General features: G+C 46.8%; 1 protein-coding gene across 1 annotated transcript in view; it reads right to left on the bottom strand.

Moving 5' to 3' along the window:
- The window catches only part of Gabbr2 (gamma-aminobutyric acid type B receptor subunit 2), a 339,984-nt gene that overhangs the window by 193,844 nt on the left and 121,457 nt on the right, over positions 1 to 24,683 (bottom strand). Inside the window, exon 3 of the mRNA XM_052176457.1 lies at positions 721 to 891. Within this exon, the coding sequence (XP_052032417.1) occupies positions 721 to 891 (171 nt within the window). The remainder of the gene's footprint in view (positions 1 to 720; positions 892 to 24,683) is intronic.

Here is a 24,683-nt window from a genome sequence, read left to right on the forward strand (position 1 = left end):
TCTGGGTGTAACCCTCCCTGACCCATGGCCCACAGGATGCTTCTAAGCCCCCCTGTGATTTGATCTGAAGAAGACTTCAAGGGGGAAGAGAAAAGGAGGCAGAGGAGACTTTAGAAAGAGAAAACGGCAAGGTGCCCAGATGGGAATCATCTAGAAACCTGAAAGCGGACCAGTCATTTTGGAAGTTAGTTCTTTTTATTTTTAATTGCCTATCACTTCACTTTTAGAAAGATATTGACGACACGCACACCTAGGCCTGAGTGGAAGCTGTGAGGCGCAAGGTTGTGAACACCCTACCCACGTGCTCTAGTTCCGTGAACTACAACGCACCATGTGCGCGAGTGCGCAGCGCTATCAAGGTCCGTGGGGCCCACTGCAGAGCAAATGAAGAGCAAAACTTTCATTTCATATATGGTATGAAGTCACTGGGGCTTAAAGGGATCTGTTGAGAAGTGTTCTAGATGGATGAATGCTAAACTAAACACTCCTGTGGGAGAGAAAGTTAGAATGGGCGCTAGGAGTAAAGGGGGCAGAGGAAGGGGTGTAAGGGGGAGATAGAACAAGAGGATGAGCGGGGTGAGACAGACTCGGGGCAGTTTGGGAGAGGAAGACAGACGGTGAGGGAAGGAGGGCCAGGGAGGTTATTGGAGCTAGATACGATGACACGAGCATTTAAATGTCATAGTGAACAATCCCACTTGACACGTGGGCTGGGAGTACCTCGGAGAAGCGCTGCACGTCCTGCGTGAGTGTGCCCACGCGCCGCCAGCGGAAGTGCTTCAGAAGCTTCAGGATGGCCGGGTTCACCGCGTTGTCTGAGGGCACCGTCCGGAAGAAATATGGGTACTTCTTCTTATCCGCAAGGACAGGCGTGGTGGCGGCGAAGGAAAGCTGAGAAAACGAGAAAGGACACGTTTTATTGGCGCCACGCACACACACGGTCCTTATAGGCAGGCTTTTCTCTCTTGGAGCAAGTCATGTCGTTTGTTTTTAATTATGTGAATTGTGTGTGTGTTTGCGTAGGTGGGCCTGTGGGTGCAGTTGCCTGAGGAGGCCAGAAGAGGGCGTTGGATGCTCTGGAGCCGGAGTTACAGGTAGATGTGTGCTGGGAACCAACTCTGGTCCTTTGCAAGGGCAGTCTTAAAGAGAACTTGGAAAGAATATAAGATAAGGAGAGGGGGGTCAGATGAACTGTGAGCTATACCTCCCTGAGGAATGGAACCGTCAATACTGTGATCTGTTTCATTCCAGAACCTTCTCTGTGGTCAGTGTATTTATCACATTGTTCTCTGAACACAAATGAACGGTTTCCCATGTAAGCAAGGAACCTTCCAGTCTGGAATTCTTTGTTGCATTATATTATAAGCATCCTTGTCTAGCATATGAACATACCAGCTTTTGGGGGGTCAACTTTAGTTTGGAGACATTAAAATTGTTTAATTTGCCATGTTTGCTGCATTAGTTGTCATTGTCATGTGGGCATCTTGGCACATAGTGTTTCCCCTTTATATTTGAGAATATTTCCACAAGGCAGTTTATGGTGTAAATGTTTTCAGGTAATGACCTGGACATGTGCAACAACTGTTAGAATGCTTGCCTGGCATCCATGCAGCTGTGGCTTGCGTCCCCAGCAATGCAGAAAGGGCAGTGTGCCTATCATACTCGCATTCAGGAGGTAGAGGATCTGAAGTTCAAGGTTATCCTCAGCTATATAAGGACTCTGAGACCAGCCTGGGCTACCTGAGATTCTGTCTCAAAAATAAAATAAAATAAAGGCTGCAGACCTTTAATTCATATTTAAATAATTTAAAAAGACTTCATCCACTTTGCATATATCCTAGTCAGAGATAATTAAAGGTCCAATCTCACCACAATCTTGTCAGCAGGGCAGATGCACCAATTTTCTATGTAATTTTATAATGAGCTATCACAGAAATGGGGTCCGTTACATTCATGGTTACATATACCGTTGAGCTTTGTTCGGTCCATGGGTGGTTCCTAAGGAGTGGGTCCTATTTTAGGAAGTGCGTTTGCATGCTTTCATCTATGAGTAAGATGCCGGTCCTTTTAAGTTGATTTTAAAGGAGGCATTTAAAATGTATAAAATGTATAGCCTTCACACTTGGGCTACCCTGGCTGCTGCGAGCCTCATGTTGTTTGTCCTTACGCATGGTATTTTAATTTACACCCGGCAGTCAATCTGTCCTTCCTTCCCTGTATTACTTCTTTGTTGTCTTTTAAGTGCCAGTAAGTTGTTAGATTGGATTTTAATTATCTGTCCAGCTTAAATGTCACCCGTTCCTGAGGTTCCTTCTGATCTCTGCTCTCCTCCCCTCAGCCTCAGTCTCAGAAGGAAGCAGCAACCTTTTTGATCCTTGCAGGGAGATGGGGGCGGAGCAGCATCTGGCTGCTCTTCTCATTTGCATGTCTCTCCAGGGGACAGAGGCTGTGCCTCCTCCAAGGTCCAAGAGCAATCTATGGTCCCTCTCTGGATGGAGACAGCCATTAACCTTCGTCTCTTAACATTCTTTGTCTGTTTGTAAAAGAAGAGATCTTCTACCTTAAGGAAGTGGTTGAGGCCCCTAATTTTCCACTTATTAATAGTTTGTGCTTTGTCTTTTGGTGTCACGCAGTCTTTCATTATATAGAAATGGGTCTGGGGCAGGCAGGAGGTGGCTAAGGGAGTACAGGTGCTGGCCACCACGCTGGACAGCGCTCTATCCCTAGGCCCCACATGCTAGAAGAAGAGAACTCCTAATCCTGTACATGCATGTGCCTACACACACACACACACACACACACACAGGAATATGCATACATATGGACATACACACAAACAACACACACATGCACACAAACACATGGGCACACATGCACAAATTTCATAAAAGTTTTTTAAAGGAAAAAATTTTGAGCCATATTTGAAATTCTTTTTCCCCCCATTTACTTTTTTCAGATTTTGTGTGCTATTTAGAGAGGACTCTTGCACTCTGAGAGAATTTCTGTTTGGATGCTCCCTCCCTCCCTCCTTTCCTTCCTCCCTCCTTTCTTTCCCCCTTCCTTTCTTCCTTCCTTCCTTCCTTCCTTCCTTCCTTCCTTCCTTCTTCCCTTCATTGTTTTCTTCCTCTTTTTGTTTTATTTATTCTTTGATAGAGAGGGAAGGCCAGCCTGCTTGCCGCTGACACCTCCCTCTGTGCCTTCCTGCTGCAGAGGTAGCACCTACTCTGATCTATGTGAGCCCAGCCCAGCGCCCCCCAGGGACAATAGCCAGGGCCCCTGAGCTATGATATAAAGGCTTTACTGCTGCCTTTACTGACTCTCCATAGGGTTCCAGGGCAGGCGGTGGAGATCTGTCCTTCTGATGGTCTGGATGGGAGAGTACACGGCTACTCCCTAAGGCCTCTGGATGCCCTACATCAACTCTGCAGCGCACCCGTAGACCCTATCTATGGGAGGTGATTAGGTAATAACCCAATGGTCTCTATGTGAAGTTCGATAGCCCCCTAGAGAAATCAACTTCTAAGTTGGAATGGCCCCAACAGGCTCATAGATTAGAATGCTTGGTGAGCATGGTGCCAGGGAGTGGCACCATTAGGAGGCATGGCTTTGTTGGAGTAGGGTTGTCTTTGTTGAAGGAAGTGTGTCACTGGAGATGGGCTTTGAGGTCTCAGAGGCTCAAGCCAGGCTCGGTGTCTCTCTGTCTCTTCCTGCTGCCTGCCGATCTGGATGTAGAACTCTCAACTACCTCTCCGGCAGGATGTCTGCCCGCATGCCACCGTGTTGCCCACCAGGATGACAATGAACTAAACCTCCAGACTGTAAGGCACACCTATAAATGCTTTCCTTTATAGATGTTGTTACACTCATGGTGTCTCTTCACAACAATAGAAACCCTAACTAAGTCAGTCCCGAAGATGTTCTTAGATTGATAAGGATAAAGGGTATATAACTATTTTACAAATTGTAGGGATGCTCAGAACCAGAGGGAAGAGTCTACATGGAGTGGAATTCCAGCTAGTCACATTGAAGCATCCTCATGCTCCGGGCTGACCACACTAAGGGCCTAGCGTCAGAAGCAGTGAGACTCTGTATTGGGATATATACAAACAGAGGCTGGACTAAGCAGGGACCCAGGGGACCCCACTGTCCACAGGGCCCTTCCGAACAATGCAGGAAAGATCTGCATGGGTGTTTTGGCACACACAGATACACACATTTTTTCCCGGAAAAATCAAAACAAAAAAAGAGTCCATGACTTTATCAGATTCACAAAGAGCACCCTACAATCCAAAAAAGATCTGTACACCTGCTTGCTAGTGACACTGTCACATGTGGATCCCATAGGGACCACAAGAAACAGCAGCTGTGTTCAGTCTTATCCAATATAGTAAGGATTAGAATGACATGGTAAGCCTCCTCCTCTCACCAGCTAAGAAGCTATTAGAAAAATCTGGGAGTGGCTATCTCAGACCCGGGGCATTACGTATGCCCACCGCATCCTCCAGACACTTATCTACTGCTCTTTGGGAAACACCAGTTTTCTGACGTGATCTCTGATTTGTGCTCTCGCTGATGCTTTCCCGTTAGTGTCCCATTAGTTCCAGGTCCACAATTAATTGTTGCTCGAACAATCTCCTATGTTTGCCCTGTAGGTAATTACAGTGGTTACTGTTCAGTGAATAAATGGTCCATTGTGTTTACAATGGGCTCAGAGTACAATGTGTGCCCCAGGTCTAAATCATGTTGGGTGCAAAATATTAACTGGCGATGACATTTTCTGCACCATTTGAGATAATACATACTTTGATTAGATTGCTTTACTGTTTCTTGGGCTTTAGTCTCTTAACATTTTCTTCCATGAGAAGGCTGCAGGTGTCTCATAGTCCCACAGAATTTCAGAACTGAGCAAGTCTGAGAAATCACCTTTGTGGTTCTTTATCCTGGCTGTATACTGAGCACCTTGGTTCAATCAGACTTTCTGGGCAGAGGCTTAGCGGTAGCAGTATTTAAAACATGTGGGGGCTGGAGGGTAGGGGGACTGCTGTAGAGATGACTCAGGGTTAAAAGCACTTGTTGCTCTTGTAGAGGAATTGGATTCCCAGCACCCACACAGCAGGCTCACACCCATCTGTAACACCAGTTCCAGAGTTCTGATGCCCTCTTCTGACGTCCGCAGGTACTGCACACGTGTGGTGCACATGCATACATGCTGGCAAAGACACACCCGTATACATGAAATTCAAAAATAAATAAGTAAATAAACCTTAAAAATAAAACTGGAAAGAAGATGCCCGTAGAGGGCTGAGAACCCCTGATAGGACCCATCCCACGGTCATGAATAAACAGATTGTTTACCAGGAACAGAACAATCCTGAGACATCCATCAAAGCCAAGGAAAGATGGAAGCAGAACTTGAACTCAGGTCCAAAGGTCTCTCTTGGTTTGATGCTGTCCCTCTGCTCCTGGGGGATCCCCAGGCCTTCTTCAGCATCTGGCAATACTGGGGTTTCCGACATTAGCACCCTGACTTGAAGGTCTACACTTCTGGGCCCCCTGCCTTATTTCATACAACCAAATTAGCTTCTGAACAGTCTGTGATAGAAGCTTCCAACTAATCCCAAACCACAGATTTATGGAAGGGAGGATTTTAAATTTTAATTTATAGTTTTGTTTCATCTAGTTTTGCTGCAACTGTTTTGAGAATTTGGGCCGTACAGTACCTGTTTTGGGAACCTGTGGAAATCTGGTTTGGTGGCCTTTTATAGAATCAACTTTTGTAAAAGTTCCACAGAGGCTGGGAAAGTGATTCAATCTCTAGATGTAAGCTTTGGAATTCTTTATTAGCCTACTAATGCATAATAGATACAACCGCCTAATTACATCACTATTGTGTGCTTCGAGCCTTTGTTTACTTGATCTATCAAAGCCGAGAGGCTGTTACACTTCCCTCTTTTTGTCTCCGAGCAGCTCGTGCATTTCAGCAGGTTTGGCTCTGTTGCCTTTGAATTTATGTTGTTTTGAGCATAAACGTTCATCACAATTGTGTCTTTATTTTTCACCCATGCGTATCCTAGCCTGGTGTGAACAGCAGGTACTTAATAGATATTCACGGACTGCACCGAGAACTGAAATATTTATGAAGGCAAAATAAACCTTTGTCATTTACTGCTTCTTGTGCTGTATCTTGCTTGATAGTAATAACATCGCGCCTATTAACTCATGGCTCATGTCTGCCCATCATAGCTTCGAGCTCTTTTTATTTATATTCTATCAAGATCATTATATCTATCTATGTATATCACATAGATGATAGACAGACAGACATGCAGGCAGGCAGGCAGATAAGCAAGTAGATGCTTCTGGGAAGCGCCACATGGCTAGACGTATAAGCATATACACTTATTACTGTAATGAGCACTTGATCATGCATTTCTTGTCTCAGTGCCCATTTTTATGTTCCATTTCATTTTCTGGGGTTCCACTTGGAGTACAGCTTGGTTTTCATTGCTTTTCTGGTTGTATGGATTTACCTTGCTCCAGGTATCAGCCTGAAGGAGCATCTCTTGATATCCTGAAGAAAGGAAGAGGTCGTGACCGTGCTGACCTGGCTTAGCCCTCTGTAGCCTTGACCCAGGCTAAGCAGCTGGGTAGAGAATTCTTGGCGAGCAACTTCTCTTTGAAAGTGCAGAATGAGGCAGAGAAGTAAGCCGGGGCAAACCAGATCGCTCTTCACTTGTGCCTGCCTGGCTTTCTTTGCCTGTGGGTCTGAAAGATTGTTTTTAATTTGTTCTTGGGATTTAAGCACTTTGCCAGCAAAGATCTAGGTGTGGTATTCTCAATTTGGTGTGGGATATAAGAAATTCTTCAGTTGATACATTTAAGTCTTCAAAACATGCAAATATAGGCTGGGCGGTGGTGGCGCACGCCTTTAATCCCAGCACTTGGGAGGCAGAGGCAGGTAGATTTCTGAGTTTGAGGCCAGCCTGATCTACAGAGTGAGTTCCAGGACAGCCAGGGTTACACAGAGAAACCCTGTCTTGAAAAAACCAAAACAAACAAACAAACAAACTAAAATAAAAAATGCAAATAAACAAAACAAAAATTAAAAATGCAAATATAAAATAAGTATACTATATTTTAAATATTTTATACTGTATGCAGTTTTTTGCACCATATTCTATTATATATTATGTCTGTTATACACATCTGTATATATGTAAATAGCATATATGTCACATCATGTCTACCTCTTATATAATACCCATTTACATCCCTGCCTTTCCTTTGGAACACCTAGTCATTTGAACCATCTTTTTATTCTCCAAATCCTTGTCTGTTCTGTTTTCTCTTGTGTTTTCAGTTCTTGGTCCTTGTCCTCAGCATGGGGGAAGAACTTCTCATTCTACCTGTATTTTGTTTGTGATACAGGATAACACTGGCATCAAACTCCTGATCTTCTCCCCCCCAGCCTCCCATGTGCTGAGTGACTTAACCCATAGCCTTATTACAAGCTCTGTGCATTTTAACTTTTACTCTTTCCAGGTAGCACGTCTGCATCATCCTTGCCTCAGCCTCTGGTGACCTCTGACCTGTTTCCTGGCAGAGTGTGAGCCTCTAACTCTCCACTTCCCAACTGATGAGCATGGAGAGTAATACTAGCCCCCACCTTGTACAGCCACCCTGGGGATCAGCTGGGGATCAACTGGGATCCCCTAGCACAGAGAGCCAGGGACAGTGTAGTGTCCTCACTTGCATTGTATTGTGGGATCTGGACAGGAACAGCATGGTTGTGCAATCTGAAGCCTTCCCTTTGCTCTGGCTTCACAGTGGCTACTCTGTGGCACACAGCTGCGTAAACTGAAGTCTTGATGCTGGGATTCTAGAAGGGTCTGCCATTGCTCCAGCCAGGGAGACACTTAGGTACTGAGCTAGGAAGAGGTGCAGGGATGGAGGTTGCATTTGGCAAACAGATCCCAGTAGAACGCTTCCCAACTTTCATTTAAAACTATCAAGACATGGTAGAGAACACATAGAGAGATATACATACACATACACAAATGCATACATAGTGACACATGCAAAAGTACATACAGACACACATATATACATACACAAATATATACACAACCACACCCACACAGAGGCATAAATACATATACATATACAAAAACATACAGTCAGACACATATACATGCACAGAGAGAGAGAGAGAGAGAGAGATTGAGAGAGAGAGAGGCACATACACACCAGAGTTGGTGGCTTCAGGGCCATTTTGGACATTAGAAAGCATCTAGATTAAGAAAATCCTAAACTTGCCTCATAAAGTAACAATTGCCTCAAAGATCAACAAATGTTTCCTCTCTTCCCTATGATCTGAGTTAGAGACCCCCTCAGTAACATGGTCAGGAAATTGGAACATGGTTTCTCTACCTCAAGCGGCCCAACCCTGGGCAACTAAGAGGCTTTTCTCATTCATTGTCACATGTCCTTCTGAATTCAAACAGATAATAAATGTCTAGAAAAGTGATGGAGAGAGGGTACTGCATTTTGGGAAACTGGATTTTTATGATCTGGAGGAAACAATCCTTGCAGCAGTGCATGATGGGAACTTAACATCCTATGTTGATCCAGAGTAATAGAAAGTTAGATCCGGAGTGTAGACAATGTCACCTTACTACTGTAGATCAGCACACAATGAGCATCAATCAGGCACCAAAAGCTTCTCTAATCCTCGCCCTTCAGGTCCTAAGGAAGATTCCAAGGTAAAACGTAAATAGGCATCAGATATATTGCCAGGAGCCTCACGTGCTGCCTCTCCTAGTAAGTCGAATGTGGAAAGCATAACCCTGCTTTAGAAGTAGCAGGTACTTTCCAAATGTCAATGCTGTGCCCATGTGACATAAACTGCACAAGGTCAGGAAGCAAGATGTGGAGCTGGTCTGATGTTATTTTTGGTTCTTTTTCTGCAGCCCAGCATAGAGCCTTGAGCAGAGGTAGGCGACCACCTAGGGCTTGCCCCTTCCTGGAGATGTGATGGAACTTGGCAGAGATAACACGTTCTAGGGTTACTTGGAGGGGAGTTTGTCTCTCAGCTACAGAAATTTCCACGGAAGATGTGGATCGTTCTGGTAAATTCTGGGGCGTATACACCTAACTATCGGAGTGGCATGGGATGGCAGCTGGGAGTGTTCTCTCCAGTGGGAGCTTTCCGACAGCAGAATGTCTCTCGAGAGTTTAGGGTCTCTGTGTGGAGCTGTGCACTGCTTCAGCAGTGAGGCCCCCAAATGGAGGCAGAAGTGGAGAGTGAGGAAACCTCAAGGACACTTAAGAAACCAGAAGACGAGCTCCCCACCCCAGAAGCTAGAAGGGTGAACCATCAGACTTGAGAAGCTGCTGCCTTTCTCATCTCTGAAATAGGGGCTGGAGCAGAGATTTCAAAGGTTCCTGTCAGCCAAAGAAAATGATGAAGGAGCTTGTGGTTTGGAGGGGGAGGGTGGTTTTCTTTTTAACCTGATTTAGTTAGACAGTTGCACCTCACTCCTCAGTGGATAAACACATCTCCCAACCTCACTATCTATTAGATTCCGAGCCACTGACAAATTCTTGTCTGAATGCAATTCCTTTTTCACCTGGTCTAGGGCACCTGTACTGAGTTCTTCTGCAGACATAGTCTACCCTAGGGGTTGGGGGCAGCAGGGGTGGCCACTGTTGCTAAGAGCTTTGGAGGCAACTTGCGCCAGGTGGGAGGGGAGGCATAATGAAGTCTTGCTCTTTTCTCTGCTGGGTTTAATCTTTTGCTGTGGGTTTGCTGACTGTGCCTGTAATTAAATGAGGGAGGTGTTTGTCATCCTTGGGCCCCTTTCAGCCAAACTGAATGCAACACAACTTTCTCAGGAAGCTTCTGACAAAACAGTGTTTGTGGCTGGTGCCAGGATACATACAAAGACACCGGGCGTGTGTGCACTGGGAACTCGGGGCCACTTAGGGCCTGTGCCAGGCCGCGGCTGCCCTCAAGCCCAGGGCCAAGGCTGTTTGGAAACTAAGTGTTTCAATTTCAATGTCGTGAGATTCATGTGGTACCGCGTGGCTGCAAAGTGTCCCTGAGTTGATGAGAGGGAATGAGTGCCTGGCATGCTGGTGCATTCTGCTTGAGGCCAGGTTCCCACAGAGGCCTTTGGGGTACCATGCACATGTATTAAATCTGAGTCAGAAACGGCCTGGGCTAGAGCCACCGGAGAGCCACATTCCTCCTGCCTGCTAATGGGGTTGTGTTTTCATCAATAAGAAACACCCAACCATTCAATATATGCCTCCTCTCACCTTCATAGCTGTTCCTCCCCATGCCCCACCTCCACCCCCACCCTGTGGGAACGCAGAACAATTAGAAAGGGAGGCACAAAAGGCACTGTTGTCTTTTTTTCCTCTTGGAGAAGCAGGCTTGCTTGAGTACCGGACTGAGTGAGAGAGTGGTAAGACCGGGCAAAGCATTTAGATGCTTTGATTCCTTGGAGTTATTGTAGGAGGAAGGAGAAGGCATACAGGAAGGACCGGGTTTGCATTCTCCCTGAAAGTGCAGAGCAACCCGGGGAGGCAGCTGCGGGTGCACACTGAAGTCTTTGGATGTAGAGTTCACAGAGGTCATGCCACTTCACGTGGTCACTCGGCACACAGAGCAGAGAGAGAGACTCGACAGTTCCCACAGTCCCACCTCACTGACTGCCATGCTACTTCCCGTGACCTAAACACTTTCCCAAATACATTTGCATCTTCATAATTGTTGTGTGTTCATGTGCGTGTGCACACATGCATGGGGGTGTGAACACAGGTGCCCGGTCCTGTGGAGGCCAGAGGCTATTGCCAAGCGTGTTTCCCGACTAATTTCCTCATTGTATGAGACAAGTTTTCTCACTGAACCTGGAGCTACTGACTCGGTGGGGCTGGCTGGGCTGCAAGCCCCAAGGGTCCAGCTGTCTCCCTCCATCCCCCACTCTGGGTTATAGACATGGCTGGGCGTGGCTTTCCTATGGGCATAGGGGATTGAACTCAGATCCCCATTCCATGTATGCCAAGCTCTTAACTGACTGGACCATCTCCCCACACTCTCTTTACTCTAATTTAGATTTTCACAAATTTTATAGTCTAGGAGGGATTGCCTCGGATCCTCTAGTTTTCTGGATGGCGAAACAGAAGCTCCAAGAGCAAGAATTAATGACTCGAATAAAGTCACATGTCACCAGGGGCTGGACCAGGGCTCTGTATTTTTTGTTCTTAGACTATGGTTCTTCCTCTGGTGGACCAGGATGCTTTGCAGGGAGGCCTCTGCATGGGAAGTGGGGCCCACTGGGCAGTTTAAAGAAGAGAATGAGATTTCCTGGAAAATATGGCACAGCACAAATACTCTGTACATGTTTCAATTCAATGGTAGGAAACAAAATTATATATATAATATATCATATATTATATAATATACATATATTATACATATATATGTATACATATATATTCAGGAATTGAACCCAGGACTTCATACATGTTAGGCAACTACGCACCACTGAGTTATCTCCCTAGTTATCCATTGTTTTTTAAAGAGAAGATTCTTAAGGGGCCCCATGGAAACCTCCAAACCACCCAGGCTATTTCCAAGGTTACTGTTTCCTCTCTATGAACTAATGGTACAGTCTGTTATGAAAGATAACACCTATAAAATTCATGACCATGAAAACATTGAGCTGGTGCCTACCTAAGCCTCCATCCTACTGACTGGTGTTCATGATACTGAAAGGGACTCTGCAATCTACAGAGGAGCAAGGAAAGCATTAACCCAGCCATGAACCCTTCCATCCACAATGGTGACTTGCAAGATCACTAGTGTAGTAGTGGCACAAAGGTTGTAGGAGCCACCAACCAGCATCTGACTGGATTTAAGGCCCACTCCATGAGATGTGATTCTTGATATTGCTTGAGTGACCAAGAACCTGAGGCTAGATAGGCCAGGGTCCTCAGGGGAAATCTAAACATCACTGTTCTGTTAAAGGAATGCAGCAATAAAATGCTTTCTCACAGCATCCTGTTCCATTAGTCTTCTAGATCAATGTCTTACTCAGCGTTATCAGAGACTCAGAGCATCCTCATTACTAGGTGATACCCGAGGCCATACAACAAAGCAAGAGCGAGAGACCTTGGAGTGCTCAGTTCTAGAGGGGCTGTCTCCATCAAGTCTCTCTCCCCAGGGCTCAGGGGACCTCGTGGAAGAGGGGAAAGGAGTATTATAGAGCCAGAGGTGATGGAAGACACACGGGAAACAAGGCATTCCAAACATAGTAAGAACTCACAGACACGGAGGCAGCATGGTCTAGGCCGGATGTGGTCCCAGTGCCAAGGGGGAGGGATTGGACACAAGCCCCCATCCCTAACCTACATGCTATCTCCAACATTGATAACTGCTCACAGAGGAAAACTTCGTTTTCTCTAATGGAGTCTCACTAGGAAAGTAAACTATTCTTACAGACAGACACCATGCCCAGCAGAAGACCGCAAACACAAAATGATGTCATTGTCTCAGAATTCTTTGCTTGGCATATTTATTTATTTATTTATTTATTTATTTATTTTACCTTACATCATATTCCCAATTATACACACACACACACACACACACACACACACACACACACACACACACAGTGGGATTGACGTGTGTGTGTGTGTGTGTGTGTGTGTGGTGTGCTTGTATTCAAATGAAAGAAAGAGAAAGAAAAAGTATGGATTTGGGTGAGAAGGGAATTGCAGAGGAGTTGAGGGTGGAGAAATTGTAGTCAGAATATATTGTACTTTATAAGTATACATACACACATATGTATATGTTTTTTATTTTTGGGTTGGGTTTTGTTTTGGTTTTTTTTTTTTTTTTTTTTTTTTTTTTTTTGAGACAGGGACTCCACTTTGTAGACCAGACTGGCCTCTGACTCACAGAGATCCTTATGCCTCCTGAGTGCTGGAATTAAAGGCAGTATTCCTAAACATTACAAGTATTATAATTACCTTTAAGAAACTTTCTCTGTTGGACTAGGAGATGTCCCAGTGGATAAAGTGTCTACTGTGCCAGCATGACGACAGGTCCCCAGAATGGGTGTGACACAGCTGTAACCAGGACACTGGGTACGTAGAGACTAGAGGGTCCCTGGAGCTAACTGCCCAGACAGTCTAGCCAATTGGTGAGCTGCAGGCTCAGTGAGCGATTCTATCTCAAAAAATAAGGCAGAGAGAGAGACTGAGGAAGATGCCGGATATCAACCTCTGGCCTCTGTAGACACCAGCATATAGATACACACAGGCATGGGCACACACACACACACACACACACACACACACACACTTTACTTTCAAATAGAAACTGTGTTCCTGAGTGTGCAATATTTTAATGCATAAGAAGACCGAGTGCCTGTCGCCTGCCTTAAGAAATAGCTTTAATTTATTTATAGACAGCAAATAGCAAAGCCATTTAGTTTTGCTCTTTAGGAACTTGTTGTGATCATAAAAAGAGAATGAAGGTGTAAGAATATGTTCTCTGGTGTGTGGTGAGGTGTGGGGGAAGGGTGTGCCTCAGTGGGCCCATGCCGAGGTAGCCCTTTCCTCTGAGGGACCAGCCACATGAAGGTATAGCATAGAATAGAGTTTATTCAGGGCATGGGGAGGGGAGTTAAGAGAGTAGTAGAGGCAGAGAAAGGCAGAGAGGAGAGGAGAGGCCGCCATGACCACGTGGAGAGATGGGGAAGGGAAGGGAAGGGAGAAGAGAGAAGTCCAAGAGGGCAAGTGACAAGAGCAACAGATCAGGGAGGGGCCGAGCAGCCCCTCCTACCGGGCTGTTGCCAGGTAATGGTGGGGCTGGAGTCCAGACTGACAGTACCAACAGAACCGCCCTGCTTGGTGACGTTCTGAGATTCCTAATATTTCCCTCGCTTCCTCCAACATTTTACCTTTGTTTTATGTAAATAAGATCACAAAACAAACAGAACTTTCTCCAACTCTTTTAAGTTTGTTTTAATACAAAGGAAATTTGAGGCCATGGGGAACAATGGAGGCGAGTCGGGGCTAGTGTGGTGGAAGGGCTGAGCTCCGGGTTTCAGTGCAGTCAGGCTGGGCCACCACTGCTTTCTGTCACTTGCAGCTTGGGGCCTCTGGAGGCAGGTGAGCGCGGTCCTGTTTCAGGAACACGGACCAGAGTCACAGCTTCTAGATGGTCGAGGGTCACGCTAGGCGAGTTAGGCTCTGTCTCCTACCGGTGTGTGAGGCCACCGGCCTTCCTCACTCTTGCCGACCAGGCAGACACAGTGCTTAATCAGCCTCTCTAGACCCCTAGTCTCGTGATGGATAAAAGGCGGTTAATTACAAAAATAATAATGATTATATGACTCTTCTAATTGTACACAATTAGAATGTATGTCTTTAATTTTCCCTGAAACTTCTGGTAAAGTGTTCCATTTCCCTCACAGCTGTGCAGGTGACAAACTCAGGAAATTAACAAATTGCATTGGAAACCTCTCTGCTCCCTAGACTCCCCTACACTCTGCTCTTAGCCGATGTCTTTAGGGGTAGCCGAATTCTTGTGTGATCACAGCCGGGAAGCCAATACCTTTTAATTACCAAGCCGCAGAAATTGTACCTCCTCCTGTCACTTCAGCACCTCTAATTAGTCAATAGGTTGAAATCACAGCCTCGGGATGAGAGGGGTTCCGGGGGCGGGGGTTCGATTCTTGCAGTAGGAAAGGATGTAGCGCCACTGCATGAATTCTCCATGAATGTACCGCATCCTTCCAGCTCTTTAGACAAGCTCCTACACATCCAGTGAGGCCCACACCCAGACACCTCCTCCAGGGAGTCCTCTATGCTTTCCTGGTGTTGTTCCCTCCCTTACTCAGTAGGCACTGAGCAGTGGTGGGTAGTTAGGCCAACATTTTTCATGCCCTTTGGGTCTCCGAGGGCTCCCAGTGAAGGAGAGGAAAAATATTTGTGTACGTTCCACTGGACAGAAACCCACACAGAATGTAGCCATGGAGGCAAGAAAAGCTATTCCTTTGAGGAAGACAGGGCTAGGCCTGGCTCTTTGAGATTTTTATGGAGGAATAGTTCTGAGGAGGATGAGACAGCACACTCATCCAGAGCCCCAGAAGGACTCCAGGTCAGGGGTCATTGGGCAGGTCACAGTCCAGGTCCCAGCAACACCTAGGCTCCCATAGACAGTGCCATCTAAAGGTCTACTTTAGCCCTGTGATCGTGCTCAGAACCTCCCACAGGCAAGAGATAGCATCTCTATGGAAAAACTCCAGGCTGCAAAGGCATTCTTCTTGTCACTTCCCAGAGACAGTAGTTGAATCAACAGAAGAGGCTCAAGCACTCTCCATGAACGGGGAGGTCATTTTGTGGGCCTGGGCCTGGATCCCTGGGAGGGTGGGGAGCGTGGCTGCAAGAGTAACTGAGCCCTGCTGTGGGCTCTCAGCCTCCAGCCCCAGGGTGAAGTCAGAGGACAGGTCTCACCCTAACTCTGCAGGGCTGAGATCAAGGGGTAGGTTGGATGGGCAGGTGTTTTACAGAAGAAAAATTCTTTGCACTACACAAGAAAGTGCGATCTCTGAGGCCCACGGGCTTCAAGTCCCCTGTCTGCTGGATGCCATCTTGTCGACCCTGTCAGGACTCCTTTCTCACCCCACCACACACATCTACTTCCTAAAGGAGATGATGAGGCTCTCAGTGCCTATGAAGAAGCCTCCAGTGATCCTCCCAAACTTCTAGGCCAGTCCAAGAGCGCCTTCAACCCTGGCCTACCAAGTGGTTTTACCGCGTGACAGTGCACTGCATCCTCTCTACCTCAAAAGACCGCGGGAGACAAGCACACCAATCATGGTGTGAGAGACACTTTTCCCTTTCAACGGCTCATCTTGGGGAACTCCTATGTGCGTGACTGTTTGCCCAACCCCTAGGCACTCCTGAGACTTGACTCTGTATCACACCCTTCTTCTATGTGCAGACTATGAATTAGTCAATAACATTAGATTCCAAGGTAGCGCTCCCATCAACAGGATGAGGAGACACAGTCACTACTTGGGTTAAAATAAAATCTAAGTGAACCTCCTAACTCAGTGCCTCTCTATCCTGACTTGGGTCCTGGCATAACCTTTTTGCAGAAAGGAATCACCTTGCTGGGCTATGTTCCCTTTTGGGTATTTGTTTGTGTCTATGTCTCTGCATGTGTATATGTGTCTGTGTCTGTGTCTGTGTGTGTCTATGTGAGTGTGTGTATTTATGTGTGTGTCTCTGTGTATGTTTGAGTGTATGTGTGAGTGTGTGTATTTATGTCTGTGTGTCTGTGTATGTTTATGTGTCTCTCTGTATGTTTGTGTGAGTCTGTATATGTGAGTGTGTGTATGTTTATGTGTATGTGTGTGTCTCTCTCTGTGTGTATTTATGTGTGTTTCTATGGTCTTTATATGTATGAGTATGTGTATGTATATATGTCTCTTTGTGTGTGTGCATGTGTATGTGTGCATGTTTGTGTGTGTGTGTGTCCCAGAGCTGAATGTAAAATCAATAGAAGCTTTTCAGAGGAGCTTGTTCAGATCAATGTGAAAAAGTAACTTTCAACAATAAAGGATTCCAGAAGGAATCAAGATCTCACAAAGTATTGAGTTCCTTGTCATGGGAGGTCATCAAGAAGATGACCAGGGATCATCTTCCAGGGTAGGAGGGAGATTCCCCAAAGCCACAGGACTACAGAACCAGTCCGTTGTACTGTAGGTATGCCGGGGACTAGGCACCCCACAAATCCAAGTAAACTGGTCACCTTTACACACTTACGAGTGTTTCCCCTTTGACTGCTTTTACATTCTCACGTGGGTAAATGATGTGCCTCCCCCATTCCAGCCATTGAAATAAAACAATGAATTTGCTTAATTGAAAATAATACACAAGCTCATGTAATATAAGTGGAATATTTTGGCAAAATTGAGAAAGTGACTTGTGACAAAGCCTAGGAAGCCCAGGATTTGAGTCTCATGGAGGAGTGCGACCAGGACACAGAGACCTCAAGAAACAAAGCAAAGCAAAAAACCCTCCACCCACCAAGTCTTAATGTGAAACTAAACGATTATAGAATGAACCTGACTTTTACCTGTGCACCTGAGATGGGCACTGTAGAAGAACCTAGACGAGAGTGGGTCTATCTAGGGAAAGGCAGCGGCAGAGAGAAATAGCAGAAGCAGCCTAACCAGTTCCAGCAATACGTGAACATTTTTGTGCTAAATAAACCCCTTACTTCAACTCAAATCTAACTGGGAGTCCTGTATTCTCTATGCTAACCGTAAATAACTCTTCGCTCCAAGTAGAGTAAATGGACTTGAGCAGTGGGCTGCCTGTGTGCTGAGGGATGAAGGTTAAGGGAGTAAAGTGTGAGCGTGCTACAATCGGCTAGTTATGTCTGCATTGGCACAGGCAGAGGAAACGATGCCACGGGCTCCATTCATCTAAGTAACACCTTGGGCTTCTCCTACTCTTCATATTATATTTTCAGGGCCAGAAAGAAGAACTTGCCCAGGCTCAACTTCATTCCTGGGCTAGACAAAAAATCTATATTCATCTCCATGTGTGGCCTGTAGAAAGCCAAAGCAGAATGTCACCATGCCATGGTTATGTGATTTCAGAACATCCTTGCCCAGCATGGCTACCCACAGCATCAGCCAGAGCACACACAGCCAGGCTGAGCACCACCTGACCCAACTGGTCACAATGCCTGCATGTGAAAGTCCTGGCATGCCAGGGGTGGGAACAAAACCCACTCGCAGTCGAGTATGTAGATGTCACAGTGACAGTCACTCCGAGACCGGAGGCACTGTGGCTGGGGCCTCATAACTGTTGATGGAAATGAAAACCAAGAGCCGCGCCATATCACAAAGCGAGCTTTTCACTCAGAGTTCATTCAAAGGAACAGAATTGAACGGAATGTGATTGTTTTCTTAATCTTTCCCTTTCTTCCTCCCTCATTCTGGGTCCCCGCTTCCTTATTGTTCAAAAGAGGAGCCTGCGCGGGGTAGTTTTAATTTCAGATCCAAGACTTTGTGATTTTATAATTAACTCTGTGTTTAATATACAAAGCAAAGAGAAAGCCTTTCTTTAGGCGAGAGAATGAAAATGGCTGAAGAGGAGACGGCAGTGCCGGAAGGGCCTTCCACCAGCTCAGTCATAAAGACGTGTGTTTACTCTAATTGTTTTATATCCCCATTTAGATATTAGCCTTTTACTTTCTGCTCTTTTTAATCAAGCGCGTTTCTCATCCACTCAGCAAAGCTTTATAGTTTCGAGGAAGCATAGATGTGTTTTCGTTTGACCCAGAAATCTCACTTCTAGGAAGTACGTTGGCATAAGTGTACACATGGCCAGGGTTAGTCCGGAAGCCTGGAGCCCGTCCAGGCGTCTGTCCGTCATCAGGGCTGTGTGGACTCTGGCTCAGTCATGCCGAGACCTGCTATGCATCTGTGGGAAGAACAAGGAACAGCACTCTGCAGTGACGAAACTGTGAGCTCAGGAGAGCCTGGTGAAAGGAACACCAGCGGGGGCAGCACGCTGTGCGGGAGTGTGCCCTTTCACAGAAGAAAGAAGAGGAAGAGACAAACACGCATCAGCAGGAAAGAAGCTGGAAAAATAAATATTAACCTTATAAAAGGTCAGCTATAAGGATGACACAGAGGGCATGGTGGACCCTGGGTAAGAGCCAGGAGCTCGCCACTGTGCCGTTGGATCTGTGGAGTTTTCACTCTAGAACCAGACAAAAGTTGTCTATATTTGAAATGGTGATATTGTTCAGCTAGAAGAGATTGGTCAATCCCTGGAAACACAAGAAAGCAGCCTGGAGCGGATGAGTGCTGACAGAACCATAGAGTCTGTCGGACTGTGTGTGTGTGTGTGTCCACTGTCTCACATACCCCCACACGTATGTGCACATAAGCGCATATGCCATTTCTGGTTCTCGAGTACTTTGAAATTAGCATGCAGACAGCAGGAAGGCTCTCTCCTGGAGGGCAGAGCACTAGTTTCTCACAGCTCTGCAGTGCCTTCTCCACACGTGTAAAGAGGACTGTCACGTTTGTAATCATTTAACATGGGATCCACATATCCATTCTGTGATTCCCCTAAAATTCCCTTCTTGTTTTCCAAATCCAGGGTTGGAGCTACACTCCTGCTGCTCCCTGGTATTTTGCACACTATTTTAGCCTCTTTCTTTCTAGAACACTCTCCTGCCTTTTCCTGGATCCTGTTGTTTTCCATGACATCGATTGCTTTGATGAATACAGGCTGGGTAAGCTGTAGAACGTCTCTCATGCTCAGCTTAGATACTTTTATTACATTGTAAAGTTGTATCTTCAAGCTCAGCTTGCTGGGCAAGCCCTTAGGGGTAGCGAACCCCAGTAGCTAGGGTGAGCATGTCCAGGCCTCAGGAATTGGCTCCAAAATATCTCCCACCAGGAAGAGTCAGGGCTGCTTGAAGAAGTGAAGTAATAAAGGTATCTACTGGGGACTGTGGCAAGCGTATCTGGTTTATAAGGCCCTGGGTTCTCTCTCTCTCTCTCTCTCTCTCTCTCTCTCTCTCTCTCTCTCTCTCTGTCTCTCTCTGTCTCTCTCTCTCACCCTGTGTGTGTCTGTCTCTCTGACTCTGTCTCTTGTGTCTCTGTTTCTCTTTGTGTCTCTGTCACTGTCTCTCTGTCTCTTTGTGTGTGTGTCTGTGTCTCTGTGCCTCTCTCTGTCTCTGGCACTTTCTCTGTCTGTCTGTCTCTCTGTGTGAGTGTATGTTTCTGTGTCTCTGTCTCTGTGTCTCTGTCCCTCTCTCACTGTGTGTGTCTCTGTATCCCTCTGTGTCTGTCTGTCTGTCTCTGTCTCTGTCTCTCTCTGTCTCTCTGTCTCTCTCTCTCTCTCTCTCTCTCTCTCTCTCTCTCACACACACACACACACACACACACACAGAGGAAGGAAAAGGGTGGGGAGCACTGTTGCAGATTAAAGAAGCCCGAAGTGTCAAAACAAGACTCTGGCTCTTGGATCCTTGATCCCCCTCTTCACCTATAAATAAATGGCTATGCAGACATTTTGGGGACAAGAGGGAAATCAGAATATAGACCATCTATTATGTAATGTGACTGTGGCACCGAATTGTTTCCGTCGTGATGAGCCTAGTATTATTATGTAAGAGAATACAACCGTTCTTAGGGGATTCCTGCTACTGTATTGGAATGAAACATGTGTTCAAACTGCTGTCCGGTACATCCTCAAAAAAATAAGTGGCCATATATGAATGGGTATGAGAGGGATTATGCAGTGCATGTGCATGTGAGTGTGAGTGTGTGCATGTGTATGTGTGTGTGCGTGTGTGTGTGTGTGTGTGTGTGTGTGTGTGGAAAAGGCAGGTGGAACAAGATTAGCAACTGTAAACAGCTTTTGGCATAGGGCAAAGAGAATTTGATATTCCTGTACTTTTGGGGGAGAGAATTTGGGGAAAATGTAACCAATCAGCATACACCCTCCACAGTAAAGATGGCTGCCACAGATGCAGTGCGATCATCGCACTTTTAATGAGCCATGAGTTCTTACACATGATGCAACTTACACAAGAGAGGCTACCAAGAAATCCTAAGAGAAACAGCTCCTGGCGGTGGGGGATGGGGGTGGGGGTGGGGAGTAGGGGTGGGAGTGGGTGGGGGCTTTTGGATCACAGCCAGACCCTGGGCTCCCAGCCTTGCAGAAGGAGCTGATGTCACCAAGCAGGATGAACACTGAGGTGGCTTAAACGAGAATGACCTGACCGCCAGGGTGGCAGGGGTGGGTGGGGAGGGGCACAGATGAGTTTGTTAGACGCTGTGGGAAGTTCCTAGGGATGTGGAGCTTGCTCTGTAGGTGGAGGCGTATTCTTTTCTGTGCTCTGAATGAAGGACTGGGTCGTTTCCTGGGCTGAAGTCCCTCCCGCCCATTACTGCAGGGACAGCTGGGTGGTTTAGAAGACACTGAAGACAGGCAGGGTGCCCCTCCCCAATACGTACCAAGCCAGCATTCTGTGTTCCCAGACCAGGGGATGGAACACCCTGCCTGAGAACTTGGGGGAAGTGGGGAAATTTGTGTTCCTATGCCCGTTTCGTCATGATTTCTACGTATCTAACCTAGGGTTGTTTTCCTCGGGTGGAGCCCTTTCTGCTCCTTGAGGCTCAGCCACTCACGGTGGAAATGCTAAATAATTTAAGATTCTTTGTAAACTGATTCAAAGCAAAAGCCTTCTGTATAATTCACAAGTAGTGCAAGTTATGTGCTCCTAAAACAACCAGTTCATTTATTATAAGACCTCTGAGGTGGAGCTGAGGGTATGCTCGAAGGGCTTGGTAGGCATCCGTTCACCAACAGCTAGTCTCTAGCCTTGGAATCCAAAAGGATCATCAGTTTATGCAAAACATCTTATTGGGTGGGAAGTAAGTTTAAAGGGGATGTGTGCCTGTGTGTGTTTGCCTTTGTGTGTGTCTCTGTGTACATGCATACATGTGTGCCTGTGTGTTTGTGTGTCCCTGGGTATGTCCATCTGTGTGTGTATGTGCTTGTGCCTTTATGTTTGTGTGCCAGTGTGTATGTGTGTGCATATGCCTTTGGGCTATGTTTGTGTGTCCCTATGTGCTTCTATATATATGTGCACCTCTGTGTGTGTGCTTGTGTGTCCCTGTGTGTATATCTCTGTGTACCTTCTGTCTGCATGCACCCCTGTACATGTGTGTGTATGTGTTTGCCTATGTGTCTCCGTATGTGTGCCTCTGTGTAATGTGTCACCCCAATACAGCAATACAGTAGCAGGAATTCCCTAAGAACGGGTGTCTCTTACTTAACAATAGGATGGTCACCACCAGAACAAATCTGTGTGTGTGCTCCACCTCCTGCCTCCTCTCTCTGTGTATACATGTATACATGGATCATGAGTGACCTCCAATGAGAACCTCTTCCATATAAAGAGACTTAAGCTAGCCCAGGCCCTCTATGGACTCATGCACACTATAAAGAATCAGTTCGGAGAATCTACGGCCTCTGGGCACACGGTCAGTGGTCAGTTACAGCAGCGCAAGACTGTGGGCTCTCCGCATCCTGCTGTCAGCATCTGGACACATCTTAATCAGGACCAGCTTCCCCTGCTGACCTGCCTCGCAGTGTGTGTGATTGAGGGACAGGCAGCAGTCCAGTCGCTGTCAGCAGTGATTCTGGAGCTGTGTAAGACTCCTTTGGGAAACCATCCAGTCTTTGTGTGCCTCAGTTTCCTCATCCGTGAGGCGAGGGGAGTCACAGTGTGTACTTTGTAGGTTTGGCACATGAGGAGGAAGAGGAGAGAGCTCACACAGTGTTAGAAGCCAAGCTTGGGCAAAGGCCATGATGATTGAAGTGGGCTTTGTGACAAGCCACTTAGGCTGGGATAGGCAAAGCCACCTGCCTGGGTCACCATAACAGTCACCAGCATCTGGATCTACCCCTCATTTACCCACCCCAGGAAGCACTGCACCGGATATTCTCAGGTCCCACCTGCCTGTACGTTACGGGCCGGGGGAGGGGTCTCTTCTTCCTTCCCTATCCGACATCTACCACAGTTGCCCCAACCACAAGCTGCCCTGCTTCTACCGTAAGTAGTTTGAGTGATTTATTTATTTTAAATGAATTATTTACACCCTTTAGACTTCCAGAAAGCAGTGGAGGTGGCTGGTGGGGAAAGACACGCCTCAGCAGTGAGGCCACTGGAGTCGCACACTGGGAGCTGCTGCTACGTTCCATGCCGTGGTCCTGAATTAAAAATGGGGGTCAGAACCTTGAATTGAATCTTCCGTCAGATTGACAGGGAAGATATGGGCCGAGCCTGTGGCAGGAAGAGATTGGGAACAGCCATGCTCTCGAAAGCTTCCTCTTCCTTAGCCAGCTTCAGCTGCTGGAGAAAAAATGAAAGAGAACACGTGCCCTCCGTCAGGCTGTGGGCTTGCCCCGCCTTCCTGGCAGGTGCTCTGCTGACTGTATTGTTCTGAGTCACCTTCATGGTTTCTGATAGTTCATTTTCTGCACGCAACTTTGAGTCTGGAGACAAGTGGAGACTTATAAATCCTCAAGAATTTCCCAAGCCAGGGCCTGGCTGGCATTTCATATTACAGATGCATCCATAGGATATTGTGTGTGTGTGTGTGTGTGTGTGGTATGGTGGGGGAGGTCACAGTCCATTCTGTAGAGGGTGTCTGTGTGTCACTCTTTTCCTGTCCTTGAGTCCTTCCCTGTTCCCTGGGTCTGTGTTTTTGCTCCATTGCACAGAAGCTTAGGGAGGCTCTGGAGGACTCTGATTCGCTACCCTGCTAATGAGAGTACTCAGAGGTGCAGGTCTCTCAAGCTTCTCAATCTCAGTCCTCTGTTCTAGCAACTGTGCTGAGCTGCCATGTTTCCCTCTCTCGGGTGACAGGTTTCATGTGCTGAGCTGGTCTGGAAGAGCCGGGGAGGGCAGACTGCAGGTACCGTATCTAGTGAGTGATGGGGTGCACGGAAGACTCGGCATAAGCCAGTGGGCGAGTGAATGAGTGAATGAATGAATGAATGAACCAGCGAGAGGAGGGTCTCCTCCGGCTCTTCACTCCTTCCACCAAATGCGTAGCAGTTTGGATCCTAAAGGGCAGGGAACCCCAAAGGCACACCCATGTGAAGCTGTGGTGTGAACTCTGTTCTAACCTCACACCCATGACTGGGTAGGACTCTGTCCAGCTTCAGGCCATGGTAGAAAAAGATTTCTAGACAGGAAGAGATTGATAAGTCTTAGCTATGTCTATAGGGTACCACAGTATCATGGAGGATGAAGAATTGGGAACTGTCATGACCCTCCTCCGTGCAGAGGGGAGAGGGAACACTAAAAGCCATGAAGAGGGGAGGAACCTGGGTAAGTTACCAGCAAATTCCAGAGAAATCAGAAAAGGTTTCATGGAAGGAATCCAGTGAAAGGCTGGTCTTAGAAGGAAAAGGGTAGGAAAGTTTTGCCAGGCAGGAAGCATTGCCCAGTAGGCAGTTGAGCGTCTAGGCTCAAGGCATTCTGGGTAGCCCTGGTCAAAGGCCAAATGAGTAGCAGGGCCAGGCCCCATGCAGCACTCCTTCTTTACCCCAAGATCTCCCCACTATGCCCTTCACCTCTCTAAGTTCTTCAGCCTTGTGCCCACAGCAACCTCTTTGTTACCACAACCACTGGCACTGGTCCTGCCTGGAAACCACTCCCCTATTTCTTTACCATGAAAACCAGCTGATGACTCCTTCTCTCTCCTTCCAAGGGCACTCCAGCCAGAAGTTGCTGGCCTTCTCCTTGCCCTGCTTGTGGCATCCTGCCTAGTTGACTCAGACAGCCGGTCCCTATTGTACCTGGCGCCCTACGATGTGACCAGTGAGGACTTTCTAACGTCTTCACATTCCTGGAGTGTCTCCCAACCTTTCCTCTGCTTGGCCCCCAGAGTCTCCTTCTACTATTAATATGGGGTCTCTCCCATGCCTTCCCTTTGCTGGGCTTGCAAAGCCTACCTCTAATATTAATAACACTCATTCTTTCCCTCCCTTCTTTTGTTTTTAATGACTCCAGAAGGCAGAAGCATCTCATAGATTATTAATGTTCT

Source organism: Apodemus sylvaticus, chromosome 3, assembly GCF_947179515.1.
Source record: "Apodemus sylvaticus chromosome 3, mApoSyl1.1, whole genome shotgun sequence".
NCBI classification, from domain to species: Eukaryota; Metazoa; Chordata; class Mammalia; order Rodentia; family Muridae; genus Apodemus; species Apodemus sylvaticus.